At 41.9% G+C, this 23,143-nt stretch overlaps 1 protein-coding gene across 2 annotated transcripts; it reads right to left on the bottom strand.

Moving 5' to 3' along the window:
• Positions 1–2,268: 2,268 nt before the first annotated feature.
• On the bottom strand, positions 2,269–22,883 carry LOC112265382 (calcineurin subunit B type 1). 2 transcript variants are annotated; one of them, XM_024442628.2, is made up of 6 exons: positions 22,656–22,883; positions 15,426–15,465; positions 5,669–5,845; positions 5,244–5,303; positions 4,814–4,998; positions 2,269–4,523 (listed from the first exon to the last, which is right to left on the bottom strand). In XM_024442628.2, exons 1-6 carry the CDS (start codon positions 22,656–22,658, stop codon positions 4,476–4,478), a joined length of 513 nt encoding a protein of 170 aa, XP_024298396.1. In that variant the 5' UTR covers positions 22,659–22,883; the 3' UTR covers positions 2,269–4,475. The 2 variants fall into 2 exon arrangements, with proteins under 2 accessions (XP_024298396.1, XP_024298387.1); XM_024442619.2 differs by lacking the exons at positions 15,426–15,465; positions 22,656–22,883 and adding an exon at positions 6,029–6,375.
• Positions 22,884–23,143: the final 260 nt, after the last annotated feature.

Genomic DNA, 23,143 nt, shown 5'->3' with positions numbered 1-23,143 from the left:
TTCGGATATTAACGAACATGGTTCCCATGCAAGGTGAATAATCTTGATGAAGGCTCAATCAGTAATTCTTATTACCCAACATTTTATTGTACAGCAAACAAATATACAGGTGATTTGATGAATGGCTTTTGAACACCCATAGGGCACAGGCTACTTACGAGCGAACCTCATTAAGAGCTGGAAAACTGACATAATCATGAAAACACTAGTGGGCTGCATGAAATTTTGTGGAACTAAGTAGCTCAGAGTAATCAGAACCACATGAAGCTCCGCTGGGAGATCCGTCAGAGAGTGGTTTTCATTAACAGGGAATCTATCACCAAGGGAGTTGGGTTTTTGGAAAGCTATACATTCTCTTTTGGGAGGGAATAACATCACACGATTCAAGAATGACAAGCTACTTTTCTCAAAGGCTAAGAGATGTGTAGTTCCATTACGACCAACAATTTGTACTTCACATTTAAATGATAATTGACCACCCCAACCCTGTCAAGCAACTCTCACCAAACGTTCTATATTCTCCAAAGCCAACCTACACTTACTTTCTCTATTGCGCGACAGTTTGCTTCAGGTTGAGCTATAGGTTCTGGTCTAGAAGTTCTGGTTTAGTCGTTCACACCTCAGAGAAATTGATTATGACATCTGTACAAATGAGGCAGATTTTCCCCCCATGCGAGCGTAGCTGTAGAATGTCTGGAGTTCATTCCAACTTGTGCTGTCCCTTTTCAGTAACCTGAGCTACTAAGTCTCCCAGAGGTTTTCCTTACAGTATAAAAGGTCCTCTAGATCGACCAGAGGTTCAAATCGAGTACGGGTTCCTTTCATGAGAATAAAGGTGCAACCGTTGGCGCTTCTTCCACAGGTTCTATCCATGGCCATATCAGTACTGCTGGATTTACTAACAACTACGGTCTTTGTCGAATGTTCAATGAAATCTTTAAACGTTCCAACAAACTTAACTGCATTTATGGTACCTTTTCTATGCATTATTCATAGTATCAGGTACATTTTCCTTGTATCCTTCATCTAAAAGAACCATAGAATGGAATCGACTTCACATTTGTCCCAAAAAACACTCGAGACCTGTTGAAATCAAGGGAAATTTACCTCCCACACAAAAAAAGTGTATGAAATTACACATTGGTCGTAATTGTATTTGTGTAGGGTTCAGCCATTTGGCAAGATTATTTGGAGGGGCCAAAATTACGTCTTTCAAGTTGGGCTGTGTATAAATAAATCTGGAGACTCGCTGAAAGTTCAAAATCACAAACAGATGAGCAGGTTCCATGAGAATGGCGGTCTTTCGGAGGTCCATGTGTGGCTCGGCTGAGGAATACAAATGGGACTTTTAATTGGCAGCGACGGGCACAACCGGCCACATTCTGCATGAGCTCAATTTGGACTGTCCAGGAAACAGTGACGTATGAGGGAAGGGGAATCTATTTCACTGGTGAAATGTGTGTGAATGCACACATCCATGGGTATGTTTTGTTGTGTAAAATAAAGGGTATCTTATTACAAATTGATGGTTTTCCAGTGGCCTGAAATCAAACCCAGCTTCCGAGACATTCTCGTTTTTTTTATATACCAAACAGTAGGGTGCAGTACTTGCATGCAACATAAGGCAATGTGAATGGAAGATACAGCACTCAAGATGATGCCGTTTTAATCTTTCATTAGTAAGTCTAATTAAGGAATTTCGGCTCGTGTCAAGATATTAAGTGCGGGGCAAGCTCGTGATAGCCGTTCAGTAACTAATAATAAACACTACACTGAAGACACGTCTTTTCGCCACCTAAAAACAAGGCCCGAGAGAAGGAACCATTGTGAGGAGACGAGGAGAGAGGACACAAGGAAACTATTTTTGAGATTCACCCACACTCAATAGCAACGTTTTAGGTCTTATGCTGCCATCTAATGGTCATTTTAGAGTATAACAATAACACCCATGACCATCTGTGGATTCTGCTCCTGCTTGGTTGAGTGCATTTTTCAGTACAATAGAATTAGGTTGTCCTATTATGAAAAACAGTGCTGTACATTTGGGGATACTAATCATCACTAAAACACATTTCCCCTCCTACTTTCATAGGACAAATATCCCTTTGCTGCTGGTCTTTTAACAAATCGGCTGGCATTCTATTAAAGCGCATTCACACTTATTCTGCAGCGTGCTATCACAACTGCATACGTTCTAACCAAAGCCCCATCTTGCAACGGTCATAATGCACACAGTACATGTATTGTCACACAATTCACAGCCTCTAACAACTTTCAAATCTTTTATTTCTCTTTTTCATGTATGAAGTTTCAATGGTTCCCACAGCAGATGCAGCATGCAGAGATGGATAAGAAGAAAAGTAAAACCTAAGACTGAAACCGTTTTTTGCCTCCACCCTATACCACCCCATAATAAAACACACACACAGAGATCCTTTTCATCCAATAGTGGACATATTTAGCACAAACCACAAAAAAAAAAACTAAGGAGGGAGCACTAATACTACCGTGTGTATAATAACAAATATCTGTAAAAAAAAAAAAAAAAAAAAAAAAAAAAAAAAAACTACAAATTACAGAAAAAAACTAACATCTTGAATGGTTTCCACCTGAAACGGAGCTGGTAGTCTACTCTGGGGTATAAGTGAAGCTTTGCTGGAATAGAAGTGACAGAAATATCCAAAAGATTATAGTTGTTTAGAATAACAGGTACATGTAGTGGAGTTACTTTTAGTCATTTCCATATTAATTCAACATTTACCAATCTTTTTTTTTGGCAACATCCATATATATGTCATTTTCATTCATGTTATAATATATTAACATTAAGATTCATATGTAAACAGAGCTTTTCAAAAAAATGGATCTACATGCACAAGGAAAACAAGAGAGATAGCCCTCCGTGTCATGCGAGCACATCACAAGACTTCGGGGCCTTTTAGGATCTGATAAGAACCATCGTCGTGCGGCACGCCGTCGAAGAAAACAGCGGCACGAGGTTGGCGGGCGCGTGCGGCACAGGATCACGCACTTGATCACCCGCCCGTTGGTGCATTCAGTTGAGCAAAAAAAGCAGAGCCTCAAACTGAAACACGTTTAATTTCATAAAATGTATAGATACAAATAAAAACCTGTTCTGTCGTGTCCCTTATCTCTGTGTAAAAAAAACATTGGTAGCATTGTAATAAAATGCCCTTGTTAGTTGCATCTTCAACAAAACTCAAGAAAATAAAACAAAAGAATGGTCAGAGGTAGGGAGGAAGAGGGACAGCACACCTGTGACCTTGCACTATTACGAAAACTCACAGCAAGAGTCCATACAATGTTTGAGAAACCGAATTAAAGATGTTCATGAAATAAGCAAATGACATTGTCGAGAAGGCAAAATGTGTACGTTGAAATCAACGCCTCTCATAAGCCTAACCAACTTAACATCCCTCAATGTCCCAACTATAGCCTACTTACTGTAAGTTAACTCAGCTCTGCCTGTAGTTAAATGAAACATTTACCATATCACAAACATTTAAACCAAAAGCACTCATCTCTACTTCTATATGATAGTCTGTAACCAATCCACATCTGTAACTTGACATGGCTGACGTTAAAGCAATAAATACAAAACACATTATTCTAACGGCCTGTGAGGTCATACCATCCAGAATGAAGACGTGCTTTTTGTTGGAATAAGAGACTAAGGTGATTATTATTCGCAGAACCAACCAGTGACTCAAAAAAGACTTGTCCTTGAAGTAGACCGTAAGCTTGTATGTGCATAAATGTAAATATTATTTCCTCTAACCCACTGCATCTTCAAAAGCAAGATGATCGATGTCCCTGACAATATAAACATGTATAGTGCACAATCCCCCCCCTTATTAAAAAAGCTGTCTTAAACCTAGCTGTTCAAAATATTGAGTGAAAGTAGAAGGAAAAGCATTAGCCTTGAAAATGTAAATCGGGTTGTTTGAATCGTGCATTGGGCACATTGAAATAAGCAATTCTACCGAATTTCGATAGACGATATATATACCATTATATTCAACCGGTTTATAGTATGTTCTGATTGGCACTTCATGCTCTATTTTTGTGTTGTGTTGAAATCAAGTACATCACAGTTAACTACACGCATCCCCCCCAAAAAGCCAAGACCAAAATAAATATGACAAAATCCCAACTGCCTCAAAATGAAAGAAACACACTAACCTTCCTCCACCAAACTGAAACACTCAACGATAAAAATCTGTCCTTCAGGCTTTTAAAGTGCTACACCGGGTTATTGAGAGAATTCATGTTCAATAACACTTACAAATGGTTGGCTTCAGAAGGCTCGGGTTGGGGGAAAAAAGGTGGCTTCACAGAGGAAAATACTTCCATTGAAAAATACACAGAGAGCGTTGCTGGATGACACCTTGAGCAGATCCTCAGAAATGGAGAAGAAAGCGAAAAGGTGTTTTGAGCGGGGCCCGTGAGGTCAGTCACACGTCCACAACCATCTTTTTGTGTATGTCTAATCCTCCCACCACCTAATGGAAGACAGAGGGGCAAGAAACTGTCAGACGCCACAGACACCTTTGAATTTGAACAGAAGTGATATACTGCGATCATGGGAATATGATTGCAACATTTCAGAAAGTTCTGGAGTTTTTTTGTTGTTGTTGCAGAAATACTTAAGAGGATTCCCTCCCTGATTAATCCCTACTGGTTCCAGAAATCCTCCAAATGGGATTTCTCAAAAACTTGTGAACATTTTTATGGAAAGTTTCAGGAAATTCGCAACCCTACCACAGAGTAAAACTTTGTTTCTTCGACTCACCGCACAAAACTCCTCGAAAGATATCCTCCCATCACCGTCTTTGTCTGCGTTGATGATGGTTTTGTCAACAATCTGCTGGAGCTGGGTGTCCTTTAAGTTGTTTCCCACCATCATCTTGAGGACCTGGAAGAGTTCGCCATTGGATATGTAGCCGTCCTTGTCCATGTCATAGATCCTGAAGGCAACTATACGACAAGGGAAAGATGGAAGATTGGGTCAGACCTATTTGAATAGGTTTTCAAAATATGCACATTTCAAAGGTTTTTGAAGGAAGAACTGAGAAAGGTGGATACATGTTCATACAGGCAATCAAATCACAAACATTTGCTTTATGAGCTCTGCATTGGTGTATCAAAGGTGGGTAATCATTTTTTTAAATGGAAGAAACTTCACAATGAAAGCAGTTGAGATTTGTTGGCATTATACTTACAGCGCAATTTCATCTCTTTATCACCTTTGACACTGAACTGGGAGACACCCTCAATGAATTCTGTCAAAACAATGTGAAGCCATTTTGAGTCAACCAACAATTAAAAGGACCGTAACAAGGACATGAATACACAGCGGGTCATTATTCCATTCACTCAGTTGTACAAGAGCTCGAGGGTGTTTGAGGAAAATGCACGACACACTCTTTCACAACTTCTGATTTAAGTAGGTCAGCATAAAGTCATATTGCAGGCTAACACTTACTAGAAAAAAACCTTATACATTTAAGCATTGGGTTGATGATTTAATTTCAAGGTGAAACAGCACCTATCGTTATCCACAAGGATAGCCTACACAAAGACACCAGACAACAAAAGCTCTTGAAGTTATATTTTAAAAAGGTGAATAACCCCATATCAGTCTTACCTTTGAAGTCGACTTCCCCATTGCCATCTGTGTCAAATATATCGATAACTCGCTGTACAAGGGGATTCTGTTGGAGTTCCGGTAAGGACATAAACTCTTCCACGCTCAAGGAGCCAGAGTTATCTAGGTCGAGTTTCTTAAATCTCTTTCCTAGCCTCTTAATCTCATCAGCATCAACTGAAATAGAAAAGGAGAGAGCAAGAAGGGCAGAATTAAAACAGTCCTATTCACATATGAGGGAACAAAACTTCCACAGCAGACTCCATTTTCTAGGGTAGCTACCACCACCACCACCGGGTTTCGGAAGAACACTTTCAGCACATGGGGAAAAGAACTCAACGGGCTGGTTCGGCCACTTACATCTGCTGTTATGGTCCTTTGCTGCCTTTAGAATCGATTCACCTGTCCCCGATTGATTCTTACCCGATTTCTTTCGAGCGCTGGCCATAGCATAGCCGTCCCAAGCTACCGCCCACCTAGTGTAGTTTGATACTGGTGGCCAACCTTGAGCTACAGTAGCAGCATACCTCTCGGATCCCCACTCTAAGCTCTTTTATTGTGTCATGTGACACCTCGTTAACACACTAATCACTGGACTGATATCCATTAATCGTAACGTGGACACAACAGCATGAAGTGGACTTAAGTGTGAGCTGTAATGAGGGCGGGACTTCACAGAATTAACCTTTCCCCCGGTGCTGCTCTGTGCACAATGCTTGATCCTGTTCTCTGTTTAGCGTTTAAACACCATATCATTTTTTAATGTTTAATTCTATATACACTACCGTTTAAAAGTTCGGGGTCACTTAGAAATGTCCTTGTTTTTGAAAGAAAAGCATTTTTTTTGTCCATTAACATAACATTTATCAGAAAAACAGTGTAGACATTGTTAATGTTGTAAATGACTATTGTAGCTGGAAATGGATGATTTTTAATGAAATATCTACATAGGCGTACAGAGGCCCATTATCAGCAATCCTCACTCCTATGTTCCAATGGCACGTTGTGTTAGCTAATCCAAGTTTATCATTTTAAAAAGGCTACTTGATCATTAAAAAACCCTTTTGCAATTATGTTAGCACAGCTGAAAACTGTTGTACTGATTAAAGAAGCAATTCAACTGGTACAATACAATACTAGTTAAGTATCAGCATTTGTGGGTTCGCTTACAGGCTCAAAATGGCCAGGAACAAAGCACTTTCTTCAAAAACTCGTCACGTCAGTCTATTCTTTTTCTATTCCATGCGAGAAATTGCCAAGAAACTGAAGATCTCCTACAACGCGGTGTACTATTCCCTTCACAGAACAGCGCAAACTGGCTCTAACCAGAATAGAAAGAGGAGTGGGAGGCCCCGGTGCACAACTGAGCAAGAGGACAAGTACATTAGAGTGTCTAGCCTGAGACACACACGCCTCACAAGTCCTCAACTGGCAGCTTCATTAAATAGTACCCGCAAAACACCCGTCTCAATGTCAACAGTGAAGAGGCGACTCCGGGATGCTGGACTTCCAGGCAGAGTTGCAAAGAAAAAGGCATCTCTCAGACTGGCCAATAAAAAGAAAAGATTAAGATGGGCAAAATAACAGACACTGGACAAAGGAATATTGAGAAAAAAGTGAAATGGACAGACATATCTAAATTTGAGGTATTCTGATCCTAAAAAATGAAAAGATGCTTGACGCCATCTGTCAAGCATGGTGGAGGCAATGTGATGGTCTGGGGGTGCTTTGGTGATGGTAAAGTGGGAGATTTGTACAGGGTAGAAGGGATCTTGAAGTAGGAAGACTATCACTCCATTTTGCAACGCTATACACTGTGGACTGCGCTTAATTGGAGCCAATTTCCTCCTACAACAGGACAATGACCCAAAGCACAGCTCCAAACTATGCACAACCTATTTAGGGAAGAAGCAGTCTGCTGGTATGCTGTCTATAATGGAGTGGCCAGTCACCGGATCTCAACCCTATTGAGCTGTTGTGGGAGCAGCTTGACCGTATGGTACATAGGAAGTGCCCATCAAGCCAATCCAACTTGTGGGAGGTGCTTCAGGAAGCATGGGGTGAAATCTCTTCAGATATCCTCAACAAATTGACAACTAGAGTGCCAAAGGTCTGCAAGGCCATAATTGCTGCAAATGGAAGATTCTTTGAAGAAAGCAAAGTTTGAAGGACACTTATTATTTCAATTTAAAAAATCATTATTTATAACCTTGTCAACATCCTGACTATATTTCCTACTCATTTTGCAACTCATTTAATGTATGTTTTCATGGAAAACAAGGACATTTCTAAGTGACTCCAAACTTTTGAACGGTAGTGTATATGATAAATGTTCCAGTAGTTTGTTAATTAACATGATCAGCCTCGCACTAGTATTAAATCAACTGCTGAGTCTCATTGTAAATAGCAAGATATTTCTATCAGTCTTAGTGGCACAATTCCTATCTACAGACACAGTCTTTTAGGTCAGCTTTATTTGACAGTTACAGACAATCCCAAGTTTCTCTCTGATCCGATATGGGTTGGGTTTGCTGAGCCGCTCCTCTGGGCACCTCAACATGCCAGTTGTGTCTTAGTCAGCAGCGTTGTACCATGATGACAGGCTTAACAAGTAGGAACCAACTGCTGCCATAACCGAGACCCACCACTAGATGTACCACAACAAGTGAGTGGGGTGTCACGAGAACTCCAGTAATACTATGGTGGCTGTGTGTGCGCTGCCAATACAGCACTACACTGAAAACTGATGCCCTTCTACATCTATATGTGAGCATTCCCTTGGGCATAGCATGACTAAGTGGCCGGCCTTTATGAATGAACTGGCCTTTATGACATAGACAGCTTAGTTTGCGGCCATTAGATATTTCCCAGTCACCCCGAATTCCTGTTGTAGGGTGAGACAACAATGTTAGCAGCACCTTACGACGTGGGCAGGGCATTGCTCAATAAAGACATAGGAGATTCCTCAGTGCCAGGGGGTGCTTCAGTTCCAAACGCTGATTTCAAGGTCAGCATTAATTCTAAAATGATAGATTCAAACAAAATGCTTCAATTCAACTCCGGCTAAAGAGAAGTAGAACATCTATTTTAAAACTATTGTCAATTTTGCTTGGTTCTTGGTTAATATTCATGCTTGCTTCCAGCTAGATGGATACATAAGCATTTTTCTTTTACAAATGCTAGAACCTGTTCAATTTATACCACACTTGTTTTCGGGCAAATAGCTTCGTGGAGTACTAGGCTTCCCTAGACGGAAAGCCTGGTGAAGTCAAATGGTAGAAAGTAGCAAAACATTTGTTGGAAACAGTGACGTCTCACTTGTCAAACCAATCAAATGCCTTGCTTGGGCGGAGCTCAAAAAAAGATGCCCACTTATAAATTCTTCTTTTTTTTTGTAGAGTGTTCATGCAGAGAAGTTGTAATGGCTTCATCGGCTCGATTGTGTGTATAGAGCACACTTCTAGCAAAACATAATTCAGTTTCTTCTCTAGGGTTTCTTCCATTTTATGCAATGTTGCAAACTAGCATACGGAACAACTCTGCAAAATGTGTCCTACCAAATTGGAAAACATAAAACACGCAGTGCCTTTCTACAGGCATATGGGGGAGGGTTCTCGAAATCTAACATCCAATCAAAATGTAGCCGCTTCATTAAGCGGCCCATTCTAGGCGTTTTGGATGGCTATGTGAGACTACCAGGCAACAGGTGCTTAAGCATTGGTAATTTCATATCTATACCCCAAGAACCGTATTCACTATATGGAAAATTAATTGAAGACAAATCAATATAAGCCAGAAAGTGATCCTTATGCACTCTTTTCCAGCCCCCAAAATCCCTTCTGTAGTAGTCCAACATGGAGACAATGAAGGATGCCATTGAAAACAATTTGGATATAGCCAGCCCATTTTTAGTTAAACTGATTTTTACTTATAACTTAAATCATTTCAGTGTTAATGATGGACTAACTCTTGTATTCAAGTTGCTAGACGAACTGAGAAAAGATTTAAAATACCTCAATAGCCCCTCCCCTGACATAACCTCTTTAGCGGGTACACAAAAAATGCAGCTGCAGAGGTACAGGACCCAACAGCACTGCATTAATTCAATTACACGGGCACAACAGCATATACCAGACAGCGCCGGGTACCATTCTGTCCGTGTATACAATCCACGAGTGTAGCTCAAATAGATAAGAGGGAAAAAAGTATTTATAGCAAAGAGAAGAGAGAAACACCCCTCACTCCACACACACACACAGCTAAACGGCTGGTGCTGCCCTCCCCTCGGGAAACCCCTAGCAACAAGGAAACCCAGCTAGCTAACATACAGAAGGGGGGGAGGGTATTTTGAGGGCTGCAGTCAGACAGCCAGCTGGAGAGGCTTTCAACACAAACTGAGCTACAGAAGGAGACGATGTGCTACATTCACATAGGTTTCATAATTCGGTTCACTGGGTCTCATCTCCCTCACAACCAATGACCACACCTACACAACAGCAAGTAAGCGAATGCGGAAGCCAGTGCAGTCAAGTGTGCGCTTGAGTGTGCGTCTTCGAGTCCTCATGAATCAAGCCCAGGTTATGATATTTTAGGAACAGGGTTACCTCTACAAATGGGTTTATCAATAATTTGTTATGTTAGTGTTACTAGCATTCAGGCAGGTGTCAAGATTTGGCCCCATAAGAGTCTAAATAGTCATTCTAGAAACCGGCTTGCTCTAGAGACCTGTAAACAAATAATATCCCCCCTTAGAGAGATATAACGGCTATGCAAGCAAGCCAACGAGCTAGTCAACATCACACCTATGAACCAAACACGCGTCTGAAAAGAGGCAGATAATGAGCCAGTAGTGGTGACTACGTTGCCATTTACGTGAAGGGGCTACGATGAGTGCCATCTCAATGGGCTGCCATCTCTCTTAATTCGCTGCCGCAGAAACACAACCCCTCCTACATGTGGGCCAGTCATGCCGCTGATCTTACTGAAAAAGCAGCACCCACTGGGGCGCATCAAAGCACTGCAGCTCTCCCAAACAGCCGAATAAATACTCTCAGCTCTCTCTCTACAATGGCTACTCCCAAACGGAGGTACGTGCAATGCTGTTGGGGGTACGCCAAATAAAAATGTGATTCACATTTTCAAACAGTCCATTTAGATTTTCCAATGGGGCTAAACATTTGTGTGAGATTTTTTTTCTTGACAGAGTAGCCTCGGTTAAAATGTATTTTTGGCAGTGAAACATCTAGTGTTCAGCGAAATAACAACACAGTGTCAAATACAGGTAGCCTAGTCAAATAATTAACATCCAATCACATTAATCGTTACTCTCTCACGGGAATTCCACTAACGGTCATTATGTAGCCAAACATAGCTGCAGCTCATTCCGTTTGCTCGAAAATTGATGTTTATTGATGTTTATTGATGGTTAAATAAGTAAGGCCCGCGTCCAGAGACACATACCAACTCTACTGGTAGTACTGCTACTACCAGCTATACTACACCTGCACCTGTCGACGACAAGTTGTTCTGCTTCCACGAGCACATCCAATGTTAGCATCAGTAATTCTACATTTGTTGTTAGCCCAGCTAGCATGGACACTTACAGTTGTGAATCTGATGCAGCCGAAGAGCTACAGTCCCCTTACCCGGGAAAACACCCAACAACAGACAGGGACGTTGGACCATCGAAGAGGTGCAAATATGATGAGAACTACATTGATTTGGGGTTCACTTATATTGGGAGTAGTGCCTTTCCTCAGCCACGGTGTGTTATATGTGCAAAAGTACTCTCTCACAACACAATGAAATCTTCACTCTTGCGTAGATATTTAGAAACGAAACATGCCAGTTTGAAAAATAAGCCACGGGAGTTTTTTTGAGCGAGAATTAAGACGACTTTCGAGTAGTAAGACATGTACAAAAGATACCATTAAGAAGGAGCTAGAAGCGTCTTATATGGTGAGCAACTGAGTGGCTAGGACAGGCAAGCCCCATACTATTGTGGAGGACTTCATTCTTCCTGCTGCCGCGGATATGGCTGGGACAATGTTGGGGGGAAAAGGCAAAAAAACAATGCCTTCATCAAACAACACTGTTTCACGACACACCAGTGACATGGCAGAAGATGCTTTGTAACAATTACTGCTTCGCATACAAGCCAGTGAATTCTATGCGTTACAGCTGGATGAGACAACAGGCGTGGCACAGCTCCTGGTATATCTCCCTTACGTTTATGGGGGGTCAATTAAGGAAGACATCCTCTTCTGCAAACCACTGGGAACCAGAACAACATGAGGATATTTAAAAAGCACTGGACAGCTTTGTGACATCAAATGGACTTTTGTGACCAAGATGTGTTGGTATCTGTACTGATGGCGCAAAAAGCCATGACAGGGAGACCTAGTGGAGTGGTAACGTGCGTGCAAGCAGTTGCTCCCGATGCCAATTGGGTACACTGCAGCATCTACCGAGAGGCTCTTGCTGCCAAGGGAATGCCTGAAAGCTTGAAAAGACATTTTGTACACTACAGTGAAAATGGTTAACTTTGTTAAAGCAAGGCCCCTGAACTCTCATATTTTCTGCACTATGCAATGATATGGGCAGCGACCAAGTAATGCTTTTACAGCATACAAAAGTGCACTGGTTATCAAGGGCAAAGTATTGACACGATTTCTAAATTGAGAGACGAGCTTAGTTTTTACTGACCATCATTTAGTCATCACTGACCGCTTGCATGATGACGAGTTTCTCACACGACTGGCCTGAGGGATGTTTTTTCTCACTTGAAAGATCTGAATCTAGGATTACAGGGACTCTCCACAACTATATTCAATGTGCGGGACAAAATTGAGGCTATGAGGTCTTTCCATCATTGTATGATTTTTTTGTGTGCAAATGAACTCAAGCTTACGGACAATGTCAAATATGATATAGCGAAGCACAGTGAGCTGGGTGCGCAATTACGCAGGTACTTTCCCGAAACGGATGACACAAACTGGATTTGTTATCCTTTTCATGCCCTGCCTCCAGTCCACTTACCGATATCTGAACAAGAGAGCCTCATCAAAATTGCAACAAGCGGTTCTGTGAAAATGTAATTTAAATCAGAAGCCACTGCCAGATTTCTGGATAGGGTTGCGCTCAGAGTATCCTGCATTGGCAAATCGAGCTGTTAAGACACTGATGCCATTTGCAACCACGTACCTCTATGAGAGTGGATTCTCAGCCCTCACTAGCATGAAAACTAAATACAGGCCACAGACTGTGTGGAAAATGATTTAAGACAGACTCTCCAATATAACCCAACATTGCAGAGTTATGTGCATCGTTTCAAGCACACCCTTCTCATTAACGCTTCTCATTCACAATTTTTGATTAAAAAAAAAAGGTTTTATACGTAAGATGGCTAAATAAATAGCCAAATGTATTATTATTATTTGTGCCCTGGTCATATAAGAGCTCTTCGTCACTTCCCACGAGACGGGTTGTGACAAAAACTCACACTCATTCTTATGTTTAATAAATGTATCATATAAATGTAGTGTGTATCATATAATTGTAGTATAAATGTAGTGTGTATCATATAAATGTAGTATAAATGTAGTGTACATATAAATGTAGTGTGTGTGTGGCAGGCTTACAATGATGACAAAAAAAACATTTGAGAGTGTACTGACCCTGGTGCTAGTGGGGGTGTGCAGCTGGAGGTTGAATGTTTGAAGCATGGGTACGGGACTATAAAACGTTTGAGAACCACTGCTCTACAATATATGAGAAGTTAGTTTGTCTTGATGTGCTGATTTGTAACCTCAATTTAGATGGTTTATTATCTAGTTGTATATACATCATGTTTTTGTGATTGGAATGTGCCTGTGTGAATATGTGTACAAAAAAACAAGTAAATACAACCTGTCTACTATATAGATGCAGACACTCAGTTTGATGAAGAACAGATCATGAATTGCTCCAAAGAACAGGGTGGCTGTCTTTGTATATGCATGCATATTTGTGTGTGTGTGTGTGTGTGTACCCATGCTGCACCACCATGCTTGACTGGTGCTCATTACGACCAAAGCTCTCAGGGAGGGGAGGGGGGAGGTGAATAAACAATGACGAGTCTTTTTACTCTTGATGCATCTCAAATCGTTTTGACACAATACAATTTACTTCAAAGGTCTGATTGAGGTGCTGAATGACCTGAGCAGGTCAGTTGTTGAACAGTGGGTACTACTACAGAAAAACAGAAGTCTGCAACTCAATTGAAGGTGTTAAGCAGGGAGTCACCGTGTTGTTTTCTTGAAGCAAAAAAAACAGTCTATGCAGGGCCAGTGGAGTTGTGTCTGCTAAGCCACAGCTTCAGCCTTGCACAGGGAGTCACCTAACCCTCCGAGTAGAAGCTTCCCCATATCCAACCTTCACCATTCGGGATAAAAGACTGAACTGACCAGCATTCTAGGGGTCCACTAATGAACGCCCTGACTAGGGATCTGGGTGAGCTACCAGTGTTCAGACCCTGCCAGTTCGGAGCGCACAGCTGATTTAAGGCTGTGCGCCTTCTTGACATGGTGAACAGCTGCCCCACGCCCTGCTCCCAGGAGGGAGGGAGGAAGAGACTCCCCAAAATACCCCACTGTGGGGAAGTCCATCGGCTGGCTGAGGTTTGAGACAACTGTCGAAGTCTCTTGTTTTTGATTGTCCTGCAGGTGCGCAACCCAGACGTGACTCTGTAAACACAGGTGCGTTTTGATGATGGCGGTTGTGTCAGCTGGTCCATAAGCCCAAGCTGTTTGAGAAAATGTCCAACTGAGGCCAGCATTAAAGTGGCAAGTCTTTATGAAGTGGGACCCCTAAATCAACATTATAGTCAGGTCTCTCAAAATGACTGAAAACCGAGCATTTGGCATTTGCTTTTCCAGTCAAACGCATTCTGTAAAAGACTGGGCAGGGAGAAACAGAGAGGGAGATTGTTTTGGGTTTCAAGGCAAGTAAAGTAAAAAGTGCCGTCGTAAATCACCAAGCGTAACAGCTCGTTAGGGAGGTGCAGAGGTGGCCCCCTGCGCCGGTTTCCCACCCCCCAGAACACACTCGACACCGGCCAACATTGACGTCCGAGCTCCGGCTCTGCACGCCACAATCCTCCACAGGAGGGAGTTCCTGAAAAAGACCCTGAAAGTTCAGTCCTGAAACTCTAATTAGCCCCCTTTTCTCTTGGGGGGTGGGGGTGGATTGATGAGGGTGGAGGGATGGCGCAGCAGAGCGACAAACCAATTAAAAATGGAATATTACTCAGACTAAAAATAAATAAGGCTCTCCCACCAGCCCTGAAACTGACCTTTATGAGGGGAGGGGGGGGCATTTTTAGCCGTGGCAGCAAAGTGTTCACGCCTCCCAGCAGCATCTGAGACTGGGTCACACGGTGAAGGGCTGAGGCCTGAAGAATGCAGTATAGCGTGTGGTGATGTATATATTGGTCTGCTCAATGTTGGCTGTCATATTGATTCCCCCAGCCAGACCAGTGTCCCAGACTTATGTGAACTGCAACGCCTATGGTAGATTCTGGCCTTTGAGTTGACTGGGCGGTCACTCTTTAAACCCAGAGACAATGCAATCCCATAGCCTAAACTTTTTGACATCAAAATTGTTAACGGTCAATGTATTTACATGCAGAAATGAAGATTAAACTCCAGTCATTTATGAACATTACATACAGGGCAGACCACAGCTGATATCGTTGCCAGCGATAATCTCAAAAACTTACAGTGTGTACACATCTCCAAGGGATAACTTGCTTCGTTTCCCTAGAAAGAAAAGAGGAAAAATTGTTGTTGAGTGGTGACAATCTCATGTAAAGACACGATTGTATACTACCATCTCAACATTGACACATGAAAGTGATGACGTGCTAATATGTTGATGTGAGCTTGGTACGTTAATAGGGAAACAAAATGAACAGACTGGTACAATATCCTGCTACCTGCCCCTAAAACGGCAGGTAGATTTGAAACCCGTTCTCGGTCCAGCCCACTCTAGGCATTCTGTTTATCCCTAAGAAGTGGCATTCTCCATTATGCATGAGAACAACAGAATGAACTGGATTCCGCCAGAGCTGAAAATTAGGGCAATCTATTGCCTTACCGCATCTCTGTGGGACAGAAAGGAATTGAAAAAGGCTGAGAGGAAGGCTTTGACTTCCTCGTTAGATAAAGACTTGGGCCTTGACTGAACATCTAGCCAAAAGGGGGCATGGACTATACTAAATGCCTCAAAATAACTATCCATTTAAATCCAAGTTAAAACATTTTAGCGCATCATCTCCTGAATATCTTAGCGCACTGCTGTGGCTCAGTTGGTAAGAAGCATTAGCAATGCAAGGGTCATGGGTTCAGTTCCTGCTCAGGTCACATATACAGTGCATCGGGGAAGTATTCAGACCCCTTGACCGTTTCCACATTTTGTTACGTTACAGCTTTATTCTGAAATTCAATCGACACACAATACCCCATAATGACAAAGCAAAAACAGGTTTAGACATATTTGCAAATGTACCTTATTTACATATGTATTCAGACCCTTTGCTATGAGACTCGAAATTGAGCTCAGGTGCATCCTCTTTCCATTGATCATCCTTTAGATGTTTCTACAACTTGGAGTTCACTTATGGTAAATTTAATTGATTGTTTCTGTCCAAATCATGTCCGCTCACACCTGTCTACGTATAGAAGGTCCCACAAATGACAGTGCATGTCAGAGCGAAAACCAAGCCATGAGGTTGAAGGAATTGTCCGTAGTGCTCAGAGACAGGATTGTGTTGAGGCACTGATCTGGGGAAGGGTACCAAATCATGTTGACGCATTGAAGGTCCAAAAAAAAACACTCTGGCCTCCATCATTCTTAAATGGAAGAAGTTTGAAACAACCAAGACTCTTCCCAGAGCTGGCTGCTCGGTAATCGGGAGAAAAGGGACTTGGTCAGGGAGGCGACCAAGAACCTGATGGTCAATCTGACAGAGCTCTAGAGTTCCTCTGTGGAGATTGGAGAACCTTCCAGAAATCAAATCAAACTTATTTGTCACATAAACATGGTTAGCAGATGTTAATGCGCGTGTAGCAAAATGCTTGTGCTTCTATTTCCGACAATGCAGTAATAACCAACGAGTAATCTAACCTAACAATTCCAAAACTACTACCTTATACACTCAAGTCTAAAGGGATAAAGAATATGTACATAAAGATATATGAATGAGTGATGGTACAGAACGGCATAGGCAAGATGGTATAGAGTACAGTATATACATATGAGATGAGTAATGTAGGGTATGTAAACAAAGTGGCATAGTTTAAAAAGAAGGACAACCATCTCTGCAGCACTCCACCAATCAGGCATTTATGGTAGAGTGGCCAGACTCCTCAGTAAAAGGCACATGACAGCACGCTTGGAGTTTGCCAAAAGCACCTAAAGAACTTGCGGACCATGAGAAACATGATTCCCTGGTCTGATGATTGAACTATTTGGCCTGAATGCCAAGCGTCACGTCTGGAGGAAACCTGCCACGATCCCTGTGGTGATGGCAGCATCATGCTGTAGGGATGTTTTTCAGCAGCAGGGACTGGGAGACTAGTCAGGACCAAGGGAAAGATAAATGGTGTAATGTACAGAGAGATCCTTGATGAAGTCCTGAGCGCTCTGGAGCAGGTTCTCAGACTTGGGTCGAAGGTTCACCTTCCAATAGGACAACGACCCTAAGCACACAGCCAAGACAATGCAGAAGTGGCTTCGGGACAAGTCTCTGAATGTCAATGAGTGACCCGGCTAGATCCCGGACTTGAACCCGATCGAACATCTCTGGAGAGACCTACCCATCGAACCTGACAGAGCTTGAGAGGATCTGCAGAGAAGAAATGGGAGAAACTCCAAATACAGGTGTACCAAGCTTGTAGCATCATACCTAAGAAGACGAGGCTGTAATCGCTGCCAAAGATGCTTCAACAAAGTACTGAGTAAAGGGTCTGAACACTTATGTAAATGTGATATCAGTTTATTTAATACATTTGCAAACATTTCTACAAACCTGTTTTTGCTTTGTCATTATGGGGTATTGTGTGTAGATTGATGAGGAAAAAACAAACAATTTAATCAATTTTAGAACAAGGCTCTAATGTAACAAAATGTGAAAAAAGCCAAGGAGTCTGAATAATGTCCGAATGCACTGTATACTAAAAATCTATGTACAGTAAGTTGCTTTGGATAGAAGTGTCTGCCAAATGTTATACTGGCTAGCGAGGCTACATTGTCTAAATCCACACATCAACCAGAATGTGCTGATGATGACTCTTTGGCAAATCTGAATCAGGATTTCAAGCTGAAATGTATTTTCTCTGTGATGAATACAAAAACAGCAAAAAGTAGGATACCTGTTTCGACTTGCTGCCGACCATAAAGCCTGACATAACAAGCCTGATCATTGACAACCAGAAAGACGTGGCCATGAGTCTTTCCATCTAGCTAAGCTTGGGATACAATACAAACAAAAATATGGCATAAAAGGAAATATCAATATATATATATATATATATATATATAATATCAAAAGCATCATTCAATTTGTTTCAAGACCAGGATTTTCTTATTAGGCTCGAACATCCAGTGCGAGTGACTAGTCACTACGACACGTCACTACGACTGGTGTACGTTACTTTTGGTTTGGCGAATAGCAAAATGGAATTTCACATTTTCTTAATTTTATATCGTCTAACCTCAACTCCAAGAAGCCCATACTCAGTGTTTTCAAATCACTGGCACAGTAGTGTTGATGCTGCAATAGTACTGTGCCTCTGACTTCAGGTCACACAGAGCATTAAATTAAACTGGATTGAGAGGTTTAGGATTACACCATTTACTTGGTGTAAGGTCATGTCTGTGTGGTGGGAGTTGTAGAGTTGTAGAAGTAAAGCTAGTTTTGTAGTTATAACATTGCAAAATGGTGGGAGGGCAGATGGGTGGGATTTAGGCCTAACTCAACTGTGTAATTTGTACCACAAACATAAAAAGAACAATGATCTTGTTACTTTCTTTTCAACATCCTTCCCTTCGGGCAACTCATATGTCAACAATCATTCTAAATAAAAATTGTCTAGGCCTATTCAACATTGTTACCAGTTAGCACTCACATTACTACAACTGGGTTTGGAAAGTGAGGAGTATTTTCTTCCAAAACCATCCCCTTTGTTTGATCTAAAACATCTGTATTAAGGGTTAAGAAAAGGCAAGCCAGTCTCCTGATACGCATTGTATTGAAAAACTGTTAGAGTATATGCCAAGGCTGGTAGTAGGCTACACATTTTGCTTGTTAGCAACATGACAGCATTATCTGTCAAGCGCAAAGAACTTCATACATGTTTCACTGAGATCCTGCTTACAATAGGAATGTGGTTTCAAAGAGATAGCTTGAGTGTACAATCCATCTACCAATAGAATCCATTAAAACCAAATCAGCGTCATCCCGAGTCCTGGCTGCCTACAGCGACAGCCTATGAGTATACAGTACACTGAACAAAAATATAAAATGCAACATGCAAAATTTTCAACGATTTTACTGAGTGACAGTTCATAGTAACAAAAATCAGTCAATTGAAATAAATGCATTAGTTACTAATCTATGGATTTCACATAATGGGAATACAGATATGCATCTGTTGGTCACAGATACCATAAAAAATAAAAGTAGGGGTGTGGTTTCCAGATACTGAAAACCAGTCAGTATCTGGTTTGACCGTCATTTGCCTCATGGAGCGTGACACATCTACTTCGCATAGAGTTGATCAGGCTGTTGATTGTGGCCTGTGGAATGTCGTCCCACTCCTCTTTAATGGCTGTGCCAAGTTGCTGGATATTGGCGAGAACTAGAACACTGTCATACGTGTCAATCCAGAGCATTCCAAACGTGTTGAATGGGTGACATATCTGTTGAGTATGCAGGCCATGGAAAAACTGGGACATTTTTCAGCTTCCAGGAATTGTGTACAGATCCTTGCGACATGGGGCCGTGCATAATGATGATGAAACATGAGGTGATGGTGGCGGATGATTGGCACGACAATGGGCCTCAGGATCTCATCACGTTATCTCTGTGCATTCAAATTGCAATCGATAAAATGCAATTGTGTTTTTAGTCCGTAGCTTATGCCTGCCCATACCCCCACCGCTGACATCAGCAAACCGCTCACCCACACAACACTATACACGCTGTCTGCCATTTGCCCGGTACAGTTGAAACCGGGATTCATCCGTGAAGAGTACACTTCTCCAGCGTGCCAATGCCATTTGAAGTTGAGCATTTGCCCACTGTCGTTGGTTACGACACCGAACTGCAGTCAGGTCAAGACCCTGGTGAGGACAACGAGCAAGCAGATGAGTTTCCCTGAGACGGTTTCTGACAGTTTGTGCAGAGATTCTTCGGTTGTGCAAACCCACAGTTTTATCAACTGTCCGGTGGCCAGTCTCAGACGATCCCGCAGGTGAAGAATCTGGACATGGAGGTCCTAGGCTGGCGTGGTTACAGATGGTTGTGAGGTCAGTTGGACGTACTGTCAATTTCTCTAAAACGACGTTGGAGGTGGCTTATAGTAGAGAAATTAACATTAAATGATCTGGCAACAGCTATGGTGGCCATTCCCGCATTCAGCATGCCAATTGCACGCTCCCTCAAAACTTAAGACATCTGCCGCATCGTGCTGTGTGACAAAACTGAACATTTTAGAGTGGCCTTTTATTGTCCCCAACAAAGGTGCACCTATGTAAAGATTATGCTGTTTAATCAGCTTCATGATATGCCACACCTGTCAGGTGGATGAATTATCTTCCCAAAGTAGAAATGCTCACTAACAGGGATGTAAACACATTTTGCGCACAACATGAGAGAAATAAGCTTTTTGGTAAATTTGGGGGGTATTTTATTTCAGCTCATGTAAAGTGTTGTTCCCGTGTTTCATGTTGCTTTATATTTGTTCGAAGCAATTATTCAGATCCTATAGGGTATTTGTGTTTGATGCATTTGTGTTTTTCCTGAAACCGCTATGCATACTTGGTCTGAGCTAAACACAGGTGCTTCAAAAAGGCCGGTATGCATGCTTAATAATCAAGTGGCCTACAAACTTTTTAACAAATCAAAAACTGAAAAATTGGGCGTGCAAAATTATTCAGCCCCCTTAAGTTAATACTTTGTAGCGCCACCTTTTGCTGCGATTACAGCTGTAAGTCGCTTGGGGTATGTCTCTATCAGTTTTGCACATCGAGAGACTGACATTTTTCCCATTCCTCCTTGCAAAACAGCTCGAGCTCAGTGAGGTTGGATGGAGAGCATTTGTGAACAGCAGTTTTCAGTTCTTTCCACAGATTCTCGATTGGATTCAGGTCTGGACTTTGACTTGGCCATTCTAACACCTGGATATGTTTATTTTTGAACCATTCCATTGTAGATTTTGCTTTATGTTTTGGATCATTGTCTTGTTGGAAGACAAATCTCCGTCCCAGTCTCAGGTCTTTTGCAGACTCCATCAGGTTTTCTTCCAGAATGGTCCTGTATTTGGCTCCATCCATCTTCCCATCAATTTTAACCATCTTCCCTGTCCCTGCTGAAGAAAAGCAGGCCCAAACCATGATGCTGCCACCACCATGTTTGACAGTGGGGATGGTGTGTTCAGGGTGATAAGCTGTGTTGCTTTTACCAAACATAACGTTTTGCATTGTTGCCAAAAAGTTCAATTTTGGTTTCATCTGACCAGAGCACCTTCTTCCACATGTTTGGTGTGTCTCCCAGGTGGCTTGTGGAAAACTTTAAATGACACTTTTTATGGATATCCTCTCTGCGCTTTTAACGGACCTCTGAGACTATCACAGTGCAGGTGCATTTATACGGAGACTTGATTACACACAGGTGGATTGTATTTATCATCATTAGTCATTTAGGTCAACATTGGATCATTCAGAGATCCTCACTGAACTTCTGGAGAGTTTGCTGCACTGAAAGTAAAGGGGCTGAATAATTTTGCACGCCCAATTTTTCAGTTTTTGATTTGTTAAAAAAGTTTGAAATATCCAATAAATGTCGTTCCACTTCATGATTGTGTCCCACTTGTTGTTGATTCTTCACAAAAAAATACAGTTTTATATCTTTATGTTTGAAGCCTGAAATGTGGCAAAAGGTCGCAAAGTTCAAGGGGGCCGAATACTTTCGCAAGGCACTGTATATAGAACATGTAAGATAAGGTGGATCTTTGGGAAGCAATTGCTTCTTCCTGGAAACGTAGTGTAACATTTATAAAGTGACTTACTAACTATAACGGTCCTGTTCTTTAACACATTTCCATGAGGAGTTAGCTAGCTGTATTGATTGGGGACCACCTTGACATACGGTGCAACTCTCTTAAGTGACAACCAGGAAAAGTGCCCATTTGCTGTGTCTATGTTGTAACTAGTGCTCGTCCAGCCTAGTTGGACCTGCGTTATAAAGCGGAATATTGCCGATACAAAGTGACAAGCGCATCTAATGTATGCGCAAATGGAAGGCGTGACAGCCAATCGATATTGTTAGTGTTGCCTGCTCGCGGGTTCGGAAGAAAAGAAACGATGTTTCACGTTTCCCCCTCGAGCTCGCGCCATTATTCATGTGCCTATAGCTTAGCTAACTGGCTAGGTGGTTGGTTTAGCTACTTGTCACACATTTGAGAAGTCTCAATATAGCTTTTCAGAACACACCAGAATGCGATAAATCAGCAAAACACAACGTTGGCCACATTGTCATATCTGTAAACATGAAATTGTGCGTGCAAAAATGTAACGCGACAAAACGCTTTCAAGCTCATTTGGTCGGAAGAATAGTACGTAGTGCATGCGAGATGTAGGATAGGCTTGAGAGCTATGCATGCGTATGGTGTAAGATTTTGTACACATTTGGTTCAACACGAGAATAGCAAGCTATAGTTTTCCTTACCATTCTGTCGGTTGGGTGTCTTCACCTGGTGAGCAAGGGAAACAATTTGAAAGGACGACGTTGCACAATCAATTAAGACTATGTTTCAGGGAAATATTTCTAGTTGTAATAAATATAGACCAGCTTGACTTGCTCTCGCCTTTTCTCTTTACGGATGACGGATTCACTGCAGTAGCTACGGTGGAACCGCAGAGGAGGTTGTGTTGGTGTAGAGAGCGAGCGAGGTTGAAAGGCGAATAGGGGGAGGTGCGACTATACAGTACATCCGGGTACTCTGTCTTTTTCTTTTAATGTATGTATGCCAACCATGTATTGTGACATTCATATAAAATTGTAGCCTATCCATCAATACAATTTTTAAGCGATGAGTTTAATGATTTTCGACGTAGGCCTATGTCCTCATCCAGTTTCTAAATGTAGACCTATACAGTAATGTTTAAATATGTGGAAAAATCGACCAATGAATATGAATGCCTCACCTACGGTCT

Source organism: Oncorhynchus tshawytscha, linkage group LG02 (genome assembly GCF_018296145.1).
Source record: "Oncorhynchus tshawytscha isolate Ot180627B linkage group LG02, Otsh_v2.0, whole genome shotgun sequence".
NCBI classification, from domain to species: Eukaryota; Metazoa; Chordata; class Actinopteri; order Salmoniformes; family Salmonidae; genus Oncorhynchus; species Oncorhynchus tshawytscha.
Note: the sequence above shows the minus strand (reverse complement) of the source record. Positions and strands in the feature narration are given on the sequence as shown.